General features: G+C 48.8%; 1 protein-coding gene across 1 annotated transcript; it reads left to right on the top strand.

The window, feature by feature from the left end:
* Window positions 1–12,501: 12,501 nt before the first annotated feature.
* CRCT1 (cysteine rich C-terminal 1) lies at window positions 12,502–14,108 on the top strand. The gene is made up of 2 exons (XM_008147255.3): window positions 12,502–12,557; window positions 13,367–14,108. Exon 2 carries the CDS (start codon window positions 13,388–13,390, stop codon window positions 13,733–13,735), a length of 348 nt encoding a protein of 115 aa, XP_008145477.2. The 5' UTR covers window positions 12,502–12,557; window positions 13,367–13,387; the 3' UTR covers window positions 13,736–14,108.
* Window positions 14,109–15,361: the final 1,253 nt, after the last annotated feature.

Genomic DNA, 15,361 nt, shown 5'->3' with positions numbered 1-15,361 from the left:
GCTAAAGACATTCCACGGATGATGGCAACCACAGGCAGACTAAGCAGCTGTGAGGGACAGCCCAGGGGCCCCCACCCCGAGAGGTGCCTTTGCCTTTGTGTGACACACGTCTGCCACTCTGCAGCCGGCCCCACCCTGCTGCCTGCTCACGTCACCCCTGCTCTCAGCGCCCAGCCTCTCCAGCTGGGAAAACAAGGTGTCTCAGTGCATGCGCTTCCAGGAGTCTCCTTGGCTATTTTTACTCGTTCGGAGTCCCCACCCCGGAAATGTACTTACTCTCCAGGAGGAGGAATGCTCCTTTCTCTGGTTACTCATCCGGAGGCTCCCACAGCATCCCGCCTCTGGGCTTGGCTGTGGACATGCTCCCCATCGAGGAGACAGCGCTGCAGCAGCCCACGCAGGCGGGATCCAGGCAGAGCTGGGCTGGCTCAGGGCCTGGAGGTGAGGCTCTTCCAAGAGGTGCCATGTGCACCTGGGCGCCCCGGGGTCACTCTGTGCCTGAGCCTCTGATGTCCCTGCCTTCACCCATGTTTCTGGCATTCATTTCTTGGAGGTGGTGATGCCTGGGTGGGCAAGAGACTGCTCTGGGGCTTGTGATCAGAATTGCTAAAGGGCTCTCACACCCAGCACCCCAGTCACGTGGGGCAAGCAGAAAGCCCATTTTAAGGCCATTTGCACTATCTTGTCAGCAGGAGAGGACTTATGGTCTGCTTATGTGCACTTTTAAAGTTGAGATCTACTTGACCATAACATTGTATACGTTCAAGGTGTGTACAACTGTTCATTTGATACATATGATAGAGGTGTTAGCCACCGTAGTTTAGCTAACACCTCTGTCGCCTCACATAATTATCATTTCTTTTTTTGTGGTGGGGACATTTCAAATTTGGTCTCTTAGCAACTTTGAAGTATAGAATACAGTACTGTTGACTATAATCACTATGCTGTGTATTAGATCTCCAGAATTTATTCATCTTCTCCTTGCAAGTTGGTACACTTTAACATCTCAATTTCCTGGATCCTAGCCCCTGGCAGCCACCATTCTACTCTGTTTCTGTGAGTTTGGCTTATTTATTTATGTTACTCGTCCCCCAAGGATATGCTTATTGATTTTAGAGAGAGGGGAAGGGGAAGAGAGAGAGAGAGAGAGAGAGAGAGAGAGAGAGAGAGAGAGAGAGAAGAAACATTGATGTGAGAGAGAAACATTGATTCATTACCTCCCATATGTGCCCCGACTGGGGATCAAACCCACAACCCAGATGTTTCCTGACTGGAAATCAAACCTGGAACCTTTTGGTTGTATGGACGATGCTCCCATCAACTGAGCCACCTGACCAGGGCAAATTTGGCTTTTTTAAATTCCACATATAAGTGTCTGCATATGGAATTTGTTTTCCTCTGTCTTAACATCTCACTTAGCAAATGCCCTCAAGGTTCAGAGGTTCATCTGTGTTGCTGTAACTGTCAGGATTTCCTTCTTTCTCAAGGCTGAATTAATTATTCATTTTTTGATGGACATTTGGGTTATTTGCATATCTTGACTATTGTGAACAATGCTGCAATAAACAGGGGGTGCAGATATCTCTTTGATATCCTGTTTTTATTTTCTTTGGCTATAGACCCAGAAGTGGTATTGTTGGATCATATGGTAATTCTATTTTTACCCTCCATATTGTTTTCCATACAGGCTACACCAATTTTTTCCCCCATGACAGTGCACAATTTCTCCACATCCTCTCTAATACTTGTCATTACTTGTCTTCTTGATAACAGCCCTTCTACCAGATGTGAGGTGATATCTCATTGTGGCTTTGATTTATATTTCCCTGATGATTAGTGATGTTGAGCATCTTTTCATGTAGTTGTTGGCCATTTGAATCTTTTCTTTGGAAGAATGTCTGTTCAGTTCCTTTGTCCATTTTAAAATCAGATATATTTTGCTATTGAGTTGCATAAATTTAAAAATAGATTTTGGATATTAACTCTTTATTCAGTATGTATTTTTTTGCAAGTACTTTCATTTCATAGGTTGTCTTTCCATTTTATTGATTATTTCTTTTGCTGTGCAGAAGCTCTTAATGTGATGTAGTCCTACTTGTTAAATTTTGCTTGTGTTGCTTCTGCTTTTGGTGTCATAGCCAAACAAATGATTGCCAAAACCAATGTTAAGGAGCTTCATTCCTATGTTCTCTTCTAGGAGTTTAATGGTATTGGGTCTGATATTTGAGTGTTCAATCCATTTTGAGAATTTTTGTGAGTGATGTAAGATAGGGGCCTATTTCACTTTTCTGCATGTGGTTGTCCAGTTTTCCCAACAGGATTTTTATATTCTAACCCCTGGGGACTTGCGGTGTGTCCTCCACTTCTTTGACAGGATGCACAGACACTGGGTTAACGGGCACTCCGATTTGAGGTTTACTGCCCCTAGAGCTGGGGTTGAAGCCTGGTCCATTTTCTGCTCTGTGTGCCCTCAGACAAATGGCTTGGCCTCTCTGAGCACTGATATTTCTCTTTGAATTGCAGGGATAACACCCCTCTATTGTACCCCATCGGATTGTTGTGAAGATCCAAATAGAAGCATGAATGTAAAAATACCTTATAATTGTTACCACCATTTGTCCACCATCCAGAGCTGAGGGGTCAGTGCTGACATGTACACATAAGGAACTGGTGGACATTGAAATTGGGTCTCAAAAGAACTGTTGGTCCAGAATGAAACTCACTACAGACTGATTCATTTGCCTGTCAGCATAACTATTATTGCTCGTCTCATATTCAGTTCTTATAAGTATATCTCTAGTGACACATGATCTCGCTCATCTAGGGGAAATGATGAACAACATAGACTGATGAACAAGAACAGAACCAGAAACAGGGAGGCATCGATCGGACTATCGGGCCTCAGAGGGAGGATAGGGGAGGGTGGGGGGAGGGGGGAGAGATCAACCAAAGGACTTGTGTGCATGCATATGAGCCTAACCAATGGTTAAATTCAACAGGGGGTTGGGGCATCCGTGGGGAGGGGTGTGGGATGGGAATGGGGGGATGAGGACAAATATGTGACACCTTAATCAATAAAGAAATTAAAAAAAATACCTTATAATTAGTAAAATGGTCTCCACAAGGGAAAGAGTAAGAAGCACACCCCACCCACTTTTCCCTGAGAAGAGGTACAAGTGGTGTCCTGACAACTAAAACAGGTCCAAAGTGACAGCAATTTGTACATCCTACTCTCTGGGATTTGTCCAATTCAGAACATAGGTAGCTGAGTGCTGTTAAGGCCCGAAGAAGGACCCGGCAATGCCCCAGCAACAATCTGACACCTCAGGGTTCCACTGATCACTGATCACTCTGGATGAAGACAGGAACGAGAGGGGCCACATTTACTGAGTGCAAACTATGTGTCAGTCCAGGGCTCAGGGCTTCATAGGCATTATCTCAAAGAATCCTTATACAACCCCATGAGGTGGGCGCTGTTATTATCCCCATTTTATGGATGAGGCTCAGAGAGACAACACAGCTAGCAAGTGGCGGAGGTGGGATGTAAGCCGAGACAACCTCTTCGTTCATCTTTGAGAATTCTCTCTCGTTTTTTCACCGAGCTTGCCCTTGGCCAAAGACATCCTGTCAAACCCAGAAATGTGAGCCTTCAATTCCAAACATCAATGGAAAGGATTTTAATAAGTTTATCTCATTTTAAGTAATTAAACCACATTCTGAAACTCAAAGTTATTTTTTAAATCTAGGAGTATATGTATTCGCTTCCCATTGCTGCTGTAACAAATTGCCATAAACTTTAGGGCTTAAAACAATACAAATGTGCCCTCTTACAGTTCCGTAGATCAGAAGTCAAACATGGGACCTACTAGGATAGCATCGGAGGCTGCAGGGGAGAACCCGTTTCCTTGCTGATTCCTGCTTCTAGAGGCTGCTCGAACTCCTTAGCTCATGGCCATTTTCAAAGTGCACCACTCCAACTTCTGTTTCCATTGTCACATCTCCTCTCTCTGACATTGACCCTCTTGCCTCCCTCTTATAAGCTCCCTTGTGATTACACTCGACCCACCTGGGTAATCCAAGGTGCTCTTCCCATCTCAAAATCCTTAACTTAATCACTTTTGCAAAGTCCTTTTTGCTGTGTAAGGTAACATGTTCATAGGTTCTGGGGAACGGGATGTGGCCATCTTTGGGGAGAGAGGCATTATTTTGGCTATGACCGTGTTTATTAGGGCAACAGACTGTAGTGAAAATACGACAAATAAATAATAAAATGATCTTTCCACTGTTAAATTCCAAAATCAGCATGTAATGATAAGAGCAGCACTCAGCAAACTTCCCCTACAGAGGTGGTTCCCAGGCCAGGGTCTAGCAGCAGGAGGGGTGTCCTACAAAGGATCAGGGAGGAAGGGCAGTCGGGGGGAGGTGGGTTGTTGTTTTTCCGGATCACCCAAATCTGTCCAGGGCTATGGGTGTTCAGATGACCTGATGGGAACGCTTAGGTTGGTTAACCACCAGAACCCGAGGTCATTATGCATCCCACCTCACCCATCACCTCCCGATTATGACTTGAAAATGTAGCCATTAGGCCAGCATTTGCTAGCCACGTTTCTCTTTGTGAACTGATGTCATCAGGTCTTGTGAGCTAGCTGCAGTGACTCAGCACAGGCAGGATTGATACACGCAGAGACCTGGACAAAGCTGAACTGGGCCAAGGAACATCATCAAGGAGTGCCACCTGGGGAGGTTTCTTGGGGCCCGCCAGCTGGCCCAACCCTAGTGATGCCAGAGACTGCCTTTCAGACACAGGTACTCGATTCCCGGTTACTTAGAGCAGAACAGTAGCAGTAAGGATTACTTCTAACTTTTGTAAACAAGCGATTCAGACAATGATTCGCCATGTTTATTACTATTTCCACCCCAACTTCAATAGCCATGTTTCACAAGAAAATTATATAAAACTAGAGGCCCGGTGCACGAAATTCGTGCACGGAGGGGGGTTGTCCCTCAGCCCAGCCTGTACCCTCTCCAATCGGGGACCCCTCAAGGGATGTCCGACTGCCCGTTTAGGCCCGATCCCAGGGATCGGGCCTAAATGGGCAGTCGGACATCCCTCTCACAATCCAGGACTGCTGGCTCCCAACTGCTTGCCTGCCTGCCTTCGTGATTGCCCCTAACCGCTTCTGCCTGCCAGCCTGATCACCCCCTAACCACTCTGCTGCCAGCCTGTTTGCCCCCAACTTCCCTCCTCTGCTGGCCTGGTCACCCCTAACTGCCCTCTCCTGCAGGGTTGATCACCTCCAACTGCCCTCCCTTGCAGGCCTGGTCCTTCTCAACTGCCCTCCCTTGCAGGCCAGGTGCCTCCCAACTGCCCTCTCCTGCTGGCCATCTTGTGGTGGCCATCCTGTGTCCACATGGGGGCAGGATCTTTGACCACATGGGGGCAGCTATATTGTGTGTTGCAGTGATGATCAATCTGCATAGTACTCTTTTATTAGATAGGATAGAAGCCTGGTACAGGGGTGGAGGCCAGCTGGTTTGCCCTGAAGGGTGTCCCTGATCAGGGTGGGGTACCCTTGGGGCGTGGGGCGGCCTGAGCGAGGGGCCTGTGGTGGTTTGCAGGCTGGCCACGCCCCCTGGCAATGCAAGCGGAGGCCCTGGTATCTGGAATTTATTTTCCTTCTACAATTGAAACTTTGTAGCCTTGAGCAGAGCCAAGCCTGGGGCTCCCTCCGAGGCCGGAAAGCCATTTGTGTTGGGGTTATAATTGAAACTTTGTTGCCTTAAGCGGGTGGGCCTGGCCAGGGTGTGTGGAAAGCTTTGCTTCCCCTGTTGCCGGCGGCAACCCTGGCCTGCTCTCTCAAGCTCCATTCTGCCGCCATTTGTTTGAATTTGTTTACCTTCTATAATTGAAACTTTGTAGCTTGAGTGGAGGCTTAGGCCTGCAACGGCTGGCAGAAAGCTTGGCTTCCTCTGTTACCTAGGAAACCTTGCTCTCTGTGGCTGTAGCCATCTTGGTTTGGGTTAATTTGCATGCTCGCTCTGATTGGATGGTGGGCGTGGTTTGTGGGCGTGGCTTGTGGGTGTGTCGGAAGTATGGTCAATTTGCATATTTGTCTATTATTAGATTAGATAAAGCTTTCTGGAAAAAAGTCACACACACACACAAAAAATATTCAAGAGGCAGTGTGCTGTGACAGCAGGATTTGAATTTCAGCTCTGCCTCTAACTCCCTGTGTGATCTGGACAAGCCCCTTCCCATCTCTGAGCCTCAGTCTCCTCATCTGTAAAATAAGGAACATGGTCTGTATCATCAGTGATCAACACTAGAACCACCTGAGAACTTGTGGAGAATGTCAATGTCCAGGTCTCATTGGGGTGAAGAACACTATCTCTGAGTGATGGCCAAGGTCCCTTCCATAGCTATTCCGTCATTCCATGAAATGTCTGGAATTTTTAAATGAAAATCTGGGTTCAGATTTGTTGGAGGCACCCACCCTCCTTACTGAATAGCAAATGTTTTGTTGTTAATCCTCACTCGAGGATATTTTTTCCATTGATTTTTAGAGACAGTGGAAGGAAGTGAGTGAGGGGGAGAGAGAGAGAAAACATCAATGCGAGAGAGACATCAATTGGTTGCCTCCCACATGCACCCCGACTGGAGCAGGGATCGAACCTGCAATCCAGGTATGTGCCCTTGACTGGGAAAATTGAGTGTCTATTACCTACAAAGCACTAAACTAGATCCCTTAAGGATTTCTGCCCTCAAGATCTTACTATGTGTCAGCTAGGTGTCCAAATCATTATAAATAAAAGGTATGGATACAGTTCCTTTTAAAATGTATCATACCCAGGTATTAAATGGGTAATCCCTTTAACTTCTACTGAGCTTCTTTTTCCAGAAATTCAGAGCTTGGTAAGGTATGTATCCTTTCTTGCACTTCTCAAAAAGGAGGTGGGGAGAAAGAACTCCTGATACACAAAGCTCTTAGCAGCCAAAGCAGCCTCCCTACATCCCTACCTGCTGGTCTTTACTTAAGCCCGCCTACCTCCTGGGTGCTGAAATTTAAACGGGCCCAGCTGTGCTGGGGCACAGGTTTCACTTTTGATATTCATTGAGTGCTTACTGTGTGTCAGGCACTATTTCAAGAGTGTTATGGATCTTAGGTCATTTAATCTGCAAATGATCCTATGAGATAAACACGACTATTTCCCCCACATCACAGATGAGGACAGTGAGACAGAAAGCTCATGCCACTTGGCCAAGGTCACATGGCTGGTAGGTGGAGACTGGAATTCAAGCTCAGAGACTGGTTCTAGAACTCATGCTCCTGATCACTTATAAATGGATCCCATGCCCTCCATGAAATAATGACAACAATAATGCTTACAATGAAATGAATAACAACATGGAAACTGTTTACGTCAAAATATTAAGTAAGATAAACTCTTATGTAAGTATTGTGGATAAAGACTATGTAAAGTCAAATCAAAACACAAGTTACTGAAGAGAAACCATATACAGTAAAAAAGAACAAAAGTAAAAAAAGAGACTGGGAAGGAAATAGCATGCAAAATGTTAAGAATACTTGGGGGTGGGATTATAAATGAATTTTAAATTTTTCCTATTTTTGGTATTTTTTCCATAATGATTAAACTTTCTTATCATCTCACCCCCAGTGGCATATTAAGTATCTTAATATTTTTGTAAGAAAGCATTAGGGCTAAGCTCTGGTATCGCAAAAAGTAGTTTGGGTTTCAAAAATTGGCAGATCAGTAATCTGAAATTTAAGAGGTATTTTCTCATGGGTATAAAAGTGTATCTGTAATGATTAGATTCTTTTTAAACTAGCATTTTGAACTAAAAGTCCCAGGCATTGTTCTAAGAACCGTATCTATATTTTCGTATTTACTGGGTAGGAATTATTATTAGCCATGTTTTATAGTGATAATTGAGTGACTTGCCAGATTTTGCAAAGCTGGGAACCAATGCCAGACAGTCTCTCTCCAAAAGCTGTGCTGTAATGTAGCCACATGCTTCTCATCACAGCTCGTTAGCTCAGCTTGGAGGTGCTACGTGTTTCCTCCTGTCTGATTTCCTCCCACTGCAGTTTGCAGAGCGAACATGCCATATTTTGGCTAACTTTACAGCTAAATAGATTTTGATGACTTTCCTGGGATCTAACTTGCCCTCAGGATATTGTTTGTAGGGGAGGGGGAAAAAAAAGCTTTGGATTCATCTCATCTTGGGCTTGCAAAAACGAGGCCCATACCCCATCTGAAGGGCATTTAAACAAAAAGGTCATTTATACAAAAAGAATCTTCCCAGGCTGGATGCTGTCTTCTTAGGGATGACCAGAACTGATGCTGCACTTCTGGCAACTTCCATATGAGTCTAGTCCTCCTGCTCCACCCTCACATACACCTGGTCCCTGTCCCCTCACCTTGGGCTGGCCAAAGATGCCTTCGTTAGGACCACACATGGAAAGAGAAGCCATTCCTAGACCCCTTCTGCCCTTTCAAAGGGTTTGTTAGTGCTGAGTCAGTGCTATCTGTGAGTTCTTTCCGTGGGTCAAGTTCAGGTAAGCAGAGAACCCTAACCACCCCCACCATCTGCATTAGATCTGCCTAAAATAACATCATTGAGATATCAAGCATTCTTAGCCTGGGTGATGGCATCGTCCAAGAATGAAAAAGCCACATTAGATCATCGGCTTGGGCCTGGCACTTTATTTTGGATCTCTATGCTTATTCTAAAAAGGGTCATTTAACTCCCATCTTGGGAATTTCTCCCTCCATTTCCTGTACTAAGGAGAAGAGAGTCATTCTCTTAGTCCCAGAGGTCTAGAACCCTACTGACCCAGCTCAGGAAACAGGGAGCATAGCAGAGCTGCCTGTGTGATTGGCAGGCACTGTGTGCAATCGGCTGAGCTCCATCACCATCCTGGAGGCCTGCGCCTCTCAGGGGATGTTCCTGTGGGTCAATACTTGACATGCTTATGGAGGGAAGAAGTGGGTCCTTAGGATGTGAGAGGAGAGGAGTCACCCAGGTCCCTTGTGAAAGATGCTATCAGCATCCTGCACATGGTCTGAGCCTCCTGGTACCCGGGCAGGGAGTTGACTCCATATAAAAGGCAGATGTTCTGACAGCACCTCAGTCCATGTGGCTCCTGGGTGACTTGCTCTAGTCCCCGAAGCAGGTAAAACGCAGCTCGAGGACCAGGAGAGACTCCTGGTGCTGGTGCTGTGGGCAGAGAGAAGCCCGAGTAGAGGACAGTATTGAAGAAACACAAGGAGAAAGGGAGACTTACTAGTAGAAGGGGGTTTTGCCGGAAGGGGAAGGTTCGAGGTAGGGGAAAGGAAAGGATGATGGGTGTTTTTTTTCTTTTTAAGTTGCAAGGGATTCCTTTGAAATTATGGAGTTCCTGGGTTGAAATTTTTTACATATTTCTTGTAATTGATTTTGGGAGATAGGGTTTAAAAAATCTGATCACTATAAAGATTAAATCGTATGACTTCAAAGTTCAATTTTGAATGTGAGGGAGTTATCTTGAGCTAGTTGAACTTAAAATTTCTGTATTGTCTTTTAGCTTCTGCTGAGATGTCCTGTCAACAAAGTCAGCAGCAGTGCCAGCCCCTTCCCAAGTGTCCCCCCAAATGCCCACCCAAGTGTCCCCCCAAGTGTCCAGCCCCCTGCCCACCTCCAGTCTCTTCCTGCTGTGGCCCCAGCTCTGGGGGGTGCTGTAGCTCTGGGGGTGGTGGCTGTTGTAGCTCTGGGGGTGGCGGCTGCTGTGGCTTTGGGGGTGGCAGTTGCTGCCTGAGTCACCACAAGCCCCACCGATCTTTCCGACGCCGAACTATTCGACGCCGATACCACCACTCTGACTGCTGTGACAGTGGCAGTGGCCACCATTCTGGAGGCTCCAGCTGCTGCCACAGCTCTGGGGGCTCCGGCTGCTGCTCTGGGGGCTCCGGCTGCTGCTCTGGGGGCTCCGGCTGCTGCTCTGGGGGCTCCGGCTGCTGTTCTGGGGGCTCTGGCTGCTGTTCTGGGGGCTCCGGCTGCTGTTGACCTGGGCCATGAGTAGCACGGAGGAGCAGCATTGGAGGAGCCAAAGTGCCCACGACCGCCCAGCCTGAGCCTTCTCTTGTCCCTGTTCCCCATGCAAGGGCTTCTGAAATGCTTTGCGTTTCCCTGTCCTTCCTGCCCCTGTTCATTCCACTGTGAGGTCTAGAGGTCTAACCTCGGATATTCACTGGTTTGATCCTCCTCTCGGATGCAGTTCAGTTATGAAGCTGTTTTTTTTGTGTGTTTTTTTGTAACAATAAACCTCTTTATTCTTGATGTCACTGCCTCTTTATTCCTGACGTCACTGATTATGTTTTATTCGCCTGTCCCAAGCCCCACCCCCTGCATCCAGCCATCTCCCCTTCCCTTCTTCTAAGTGCAAGCGAACACTTTAAAAACCCGTTTGAGAAGCCGACTTTGGCACTGAAGCTACCTTGACCTCTGGGCAACACCTTTCCCCTTCATGCTCTGAGTGAGGAAACTTGAAGCCTGAAGGAAAGAGTCACGTCTGAGACCATGATCCCGACACCAGCCTGGCACGGGGAGAGCCGGGAACAGGCTTTCGGAGAGGAGGAAGGTCATGGTGAGAGGACGTGCTCTGGGAAGTTCTCCTTCAAGTACCTCCTAGTGGTGGGGAATCAGGTCCCCTAAAGTGCTCATTTTGGGCTCCAATGAATGGACACCTTTACTTTTCCCTTAAAATCCCCGGTGCTTCCATCAGTTGACTAGAGAGGAGACCTGATGGGGATTAGTTTCTGGGGCTGTGGGTTTAGGAGGCAGGGATGAAATGTCTGAGCCCATTTTCCCTGGATCCTGAAAGCCTGAGTTTGGGTCAGAGTAGAGAACCAAGAAGGACACCCTCCTCCACGTGGTTTGGGTGTGGGTGGGTGGGTGGGTGGGTGGGTGGGGGATTAGGGAGGTGAGAGCAGGGAGGCTTTGGTGACTGTATTGGGTTTTCTGTTTCCCTTAAGAATAGGCTGATTCCTCCAGGAGATACATAGAATGTTTGCGATAGAAATGATAATTTCGAATCAGCATTTTAAATAGAAGATGAACAACTAGCCCTGTCTTTGATAAAAGTCAACGGTAATGGGTAAAGTAAGTTACAGTATGAGGTCATAGCAAGTCCATCAATGAGCATGCATTTGCCCAAATCTTCTCCCAGAGGAGATCCTGTCTCTATCTTGGTACTTCATTACTTCCTTCTTTTTTCTAATGCTGACCTCACCTCTTGGAATGTCTCACCTGGACTCACCAGCAGGTGACCCTAGGTACACGCATCCTGTTCATCAGGCTCTAAAGCCACGTTAAATGAAACTGGTATCATTCGTGACTTACCTTTCCTTGTCTGTTCCCTCATGCCCCTCCCAGTTCACTCACCCCCAAACCTATGCCTCACCATCAACTCTTGGATTCTTTAGTCTTAGCTTCCTTTTATCTCACATTCATGGTAGTGGGGCAGTTGCATTGATTAAGAAGCAGTTTTGAAACCAGTTGACCTCCAAAGTCTCTCCTCATTCTTCAAAATGAGTTATTCTAAAACACCATGGATAATCTGGACCTTGGGAAAGATTGGTGGCTTCCTTCCCGGCGTTTTCCCTTCCTTCTTCCCTTCCGTTGCTCCTTCCCTTTTTCCTTTCTTCCCCTTTCCATTGGGCAGTGGCCCCAGCGAGAACTTATCTTCAAAGGGAGTTGGGGGATGGGGTAAGGAGCAGAGAGCCCCGCAGGCTGACTTGGCATGCACCTGGACCAGCATCCTGCCCATATTTTTCTCGTAGGCTCACCAGGGCTGATGGGGATTTGCTAACATGACTATAGTCACAGCTTTTCTGGTCTTCGTGGTTCCGTAACTACCAGAGTTTTCCTTCCTGTCCTCGTAACAGAGAGAAATCGCCCCTGGGTTTCCCACGGTACATCCCCACCATCGCCTTCACTCAGTCCAATCTGGAAGCAAGTGGAAGCATCCAGAGAGCCCGGCAGGCCTTTTGCATAGCCTGCAGCCTGACTCGAGGAGCCAAGGACCAAGAACCAGAGCGATGCAAGCCAAGAACAAGTGAACGAACTGCCAAGTAGGTGACTACAGAGGGATGATGTGTGAGTAGGGGAAGAGCGTGTGTGTGTCCACATTGTAGAAAAGGACAGATACTAGGTCCCAAGAGAGGGCTCCAGGCCTCTCCTCCCTTGAGCCCCCATGGTCTGCCTTCACCCACACAGCCCTCCCAGCTATGAACAGTGTCCTGTTTGGAAAGGAAACATGCCACAGCATCCTGGCACTTCTAGGTGGTGACTTGAACAGCCACGTGCACCACCTACAGTGTTACCTGAGTGACAAATGTCTCTGGGATGTGAGTGTCAGCTGAGCACGTCTATTGGGAAATGGGCCCCTCCCAAGAGCCAGTGCTATTGAATCTTATATATAAGGTTCTCTGGCTGGACACTGCTCAGTCCACAGCCTGTTGGAGAACCGAGTGTCTTCCAGTGGAGTGAGGGTCTGGTAAGTCTTCAAACGCAGCCTGGGGAGGAGGTTGGGAAAAGTGGGAGGCAGAACACAGCCAGCAGGTGGATGCAGAAGGAGAGGCCTGAAAAGTGCCTTCAGCTTCAAGTGAGCCAGCCTCTCGTGGTACCAATGCAGACCTGGAGGCCAGGCTGGGTGTGTGCGTGTGGCATTTGCAAGGTTCCACGGCACGTCTTTAGCAGAGATGTGACTAGAGCCCAGGTCTTTGGCCCCCTTGCCTGGGATGCATTTCCCCATTCAGCATCGCTCTCCTCTTCCTGTGGTTTTGGGGAAGGAGAGGCGTAGGCAGGAAAGCATGACCAGGACATGCCTCTGGCCTCTGTGGATTCCGTAGCCCCGCATTAGGGATGCGGGTGTGATGTGGGTAATGTTCTAAGTGACGGGGTGTTTATACAAGGCCAATGACCACAGGAACATCACTTGAAGGTCTCTGGCCACAGTGAGATGGGGGAGGGGAGGAGAGCCAGGAGAAGATTTTGGGTTGGGTCGTACAGATAAATTGCCTCGATATCCTCTTCTTTTTCCACTTTGGGGAACCCTGGGTGCTCCTTATCTAGTCCCAGGAAATGGAAAACCATCCACGGGTTGCACAGACTGTTTCTCGCTCTATGCACGTTTAACTCACGGGAAACGCCTGCCGGGGGTTTGAGTCTTTGCCCCCACACCCTCTTCTCTTCCTTGGACCAAGCCAGGCTGGCTTTATCCCAAAGCCAAATCTCAAAAGCCCCGAGTCCCACCGCTGGAAAGAAGAGGTCTGCTCGCGTGTGACACGCTGCCTTTTCTTGCAGGTTCCCGGTCACAGCTTCGCCATGTCCTCCCAGCAGAGCGCGGCTTCCGCCAAAGGCTTCTCCAAAGGGTCTTCCCAGGGCCCCGCCCCGTGCCCCGCCCCGGTGCCCTCCCGGGCCTCTTCCTCCTGCTGCGGCTCCGGATGCTGCGGTTCAGGCTCCGGATGCTGCGGCTCCGGCTCCGGTTGCTGCGGGGACTCGGGCTGCTGCGGGGACTCGGGCTGCTGCGGCTCGGGCTCCACCGGCTGCTGCTGCTTTCCCTTGAGGCGCCGGCGGCAGCGCAGGAGCGGGTGCGGGTGCTGCGGGGGCGGCAGCCAGAGGTCTCAGTGCTCCGGCAGCACCCAGAGCCCCGGCTGCTGCGGCGGCTGCTGAGGCCACGGAGGCCCGGAAGAGCCTCTCCAGAGCCACCCGCCAATCAGAGAGCGGCCCGCCGCCTGGGCTGCCACCCCGCCTCCGCCTCCTCTCACTCTGCTGGAATTCCGGTCTGGGGCGCCCCTTCGTCCCAGGCCCCCATCAAGCTAACTGCACTTGGATGTCCAGAAACCCACCCTGTTCTCGGCCCCACAAAACTTCCCGACCGCGTGATTTTCCTGCCTGGGAACCTGAGAGCCGTGGTGGACTCTACTGTCTGCATGGACACTGCACTCTGCTGTCTGCATAGGCTAGCACGCAGTAGGTGCTCAATAAATGCCTACTGATTTGATTGTCTTAAAGACATGTCATAATAAAGCTACCTCCTGAGAACCCACACATTCCTATTTGTTCTTTCATTTGGGTATTTACTGTGTTCTGTTACACTGTCCACTACCTCTCAGCCCTGGCGTGGCATATTTGTAAAAGGCAGGGAAACTGAAATTCCTGCCTGAACAAGAGTGGATCTCTGGTACTTCATAATGAAAGCAGAAATCGCATATGGAGCCAGGCAGCGTCCTAAGAACTCAGTGTGACACGCATCGTCTCACTTAATTCTCACAATAACTCGGTGAGGTAGGTGCTTGTAGTTCCATTTTATAGAAGAGAAACTGAGTTCATGTAACTTGCTCCGAGGCACCCACGTGGTGCGTGATGGGGAATCCTGGCTGCCTGATTCCAGGTTTATGTCCCTAACGGCTCTGCTTGGTCCTCTGTACACCCCTCCCGGACGCTTGCCCACCGACTTGTCCCCTGGGCCAGGCAACTGTGTGGCAAAGGTTTGGATCCGCAGCTCTTGGCTTTGGAACCAGGTTAGCGGAGATTTTTGTTTGTTTGTTTTGGCCACAAAGGATCACGGACCCCTGCTGTGCTTGCTGGGTAAGGAAACTCCCAAGCTGAGCCTTCCAGGAGCCTGGAGGCTCCCTCTCCAGGTCTCATCCCGGCAGTGGAGGCCTGACCAGGAGCCAGGGGCTTCCAGGACTCTGTGGGGTCTGACGTGCCACACTCAGAAACATGGGGGTGTCATTCTCTCGAGGGGGTGGTTGTGATGCTGGTGGTGGTGGGTGTGTGGGATAGTCATCCTGAGTGGGTCAGAAACCGAGGCCTGGGGTCATAAATCAGGAGAGAGGAAACCGGGAGAATGAGGTCCTCTGCATTCATGTGTGCTGGTTCAAGAGAGAAGAGATAATAATAACTGACAATAATAGTAACAACAGCTTAGTGCGCAACTCACTTTGTTCCAGGCACAAGGCTAAGCACTTTACATATATTGTCTCATTTAATCCTCACAATAATCTTAAATATAGACACGGATTCCCTTATTTTTTATATGGGAGGAAACTGGGGTTCCGGGAGTTTCAGAGCATTGGCCCAAGTCCCACCACTAGTGTATGTGCAAGGCCCCCAGATGGCGAGTGAGGGAGATGAGATTCGAATTGGGGTCTGACTGATTCCAAAGTCCATGATCACAGACTCGAAGTGTCATAGTCTACTGCTCGGGAGTCACCACTACCCAGGGGCAGGGACACGCAGGCCTCTGCAGGCACACCCCGGCTCTTAGGAAATTGGAGCTTGGCTTCTTTGGCT

Source organism: Eptesicus fuscus, chromosome 22 (genome assembly GCF_027574615.1).
Source record: "Eptesicus fuscus isolate TK198812 chromosome 22, DD_ASM_mEF_20220401, whole genome shotgun sequence".
NCBI classification, from domain to species: domain Eukaryota; kingdom Metazoa; phylum Chordata; class Mammalia; order Chiroptera; family Vespertilionidae; genus Eptesicus; species Eptesicus fuscus.
This window is presented reverse-complemented; position numbering and strand designations above follow the sequence as displayed.

Bases quoted from the DNA above. Each gene is read 5' to 3' on its own strand.
- CRCT1 (XM_008147255.3), top strand. From the start codon at position 13,388: ATGTCCTCCCAGCAGAGCGCGGCTTCCGCCAAAGGCTTCTCCAAAGGG.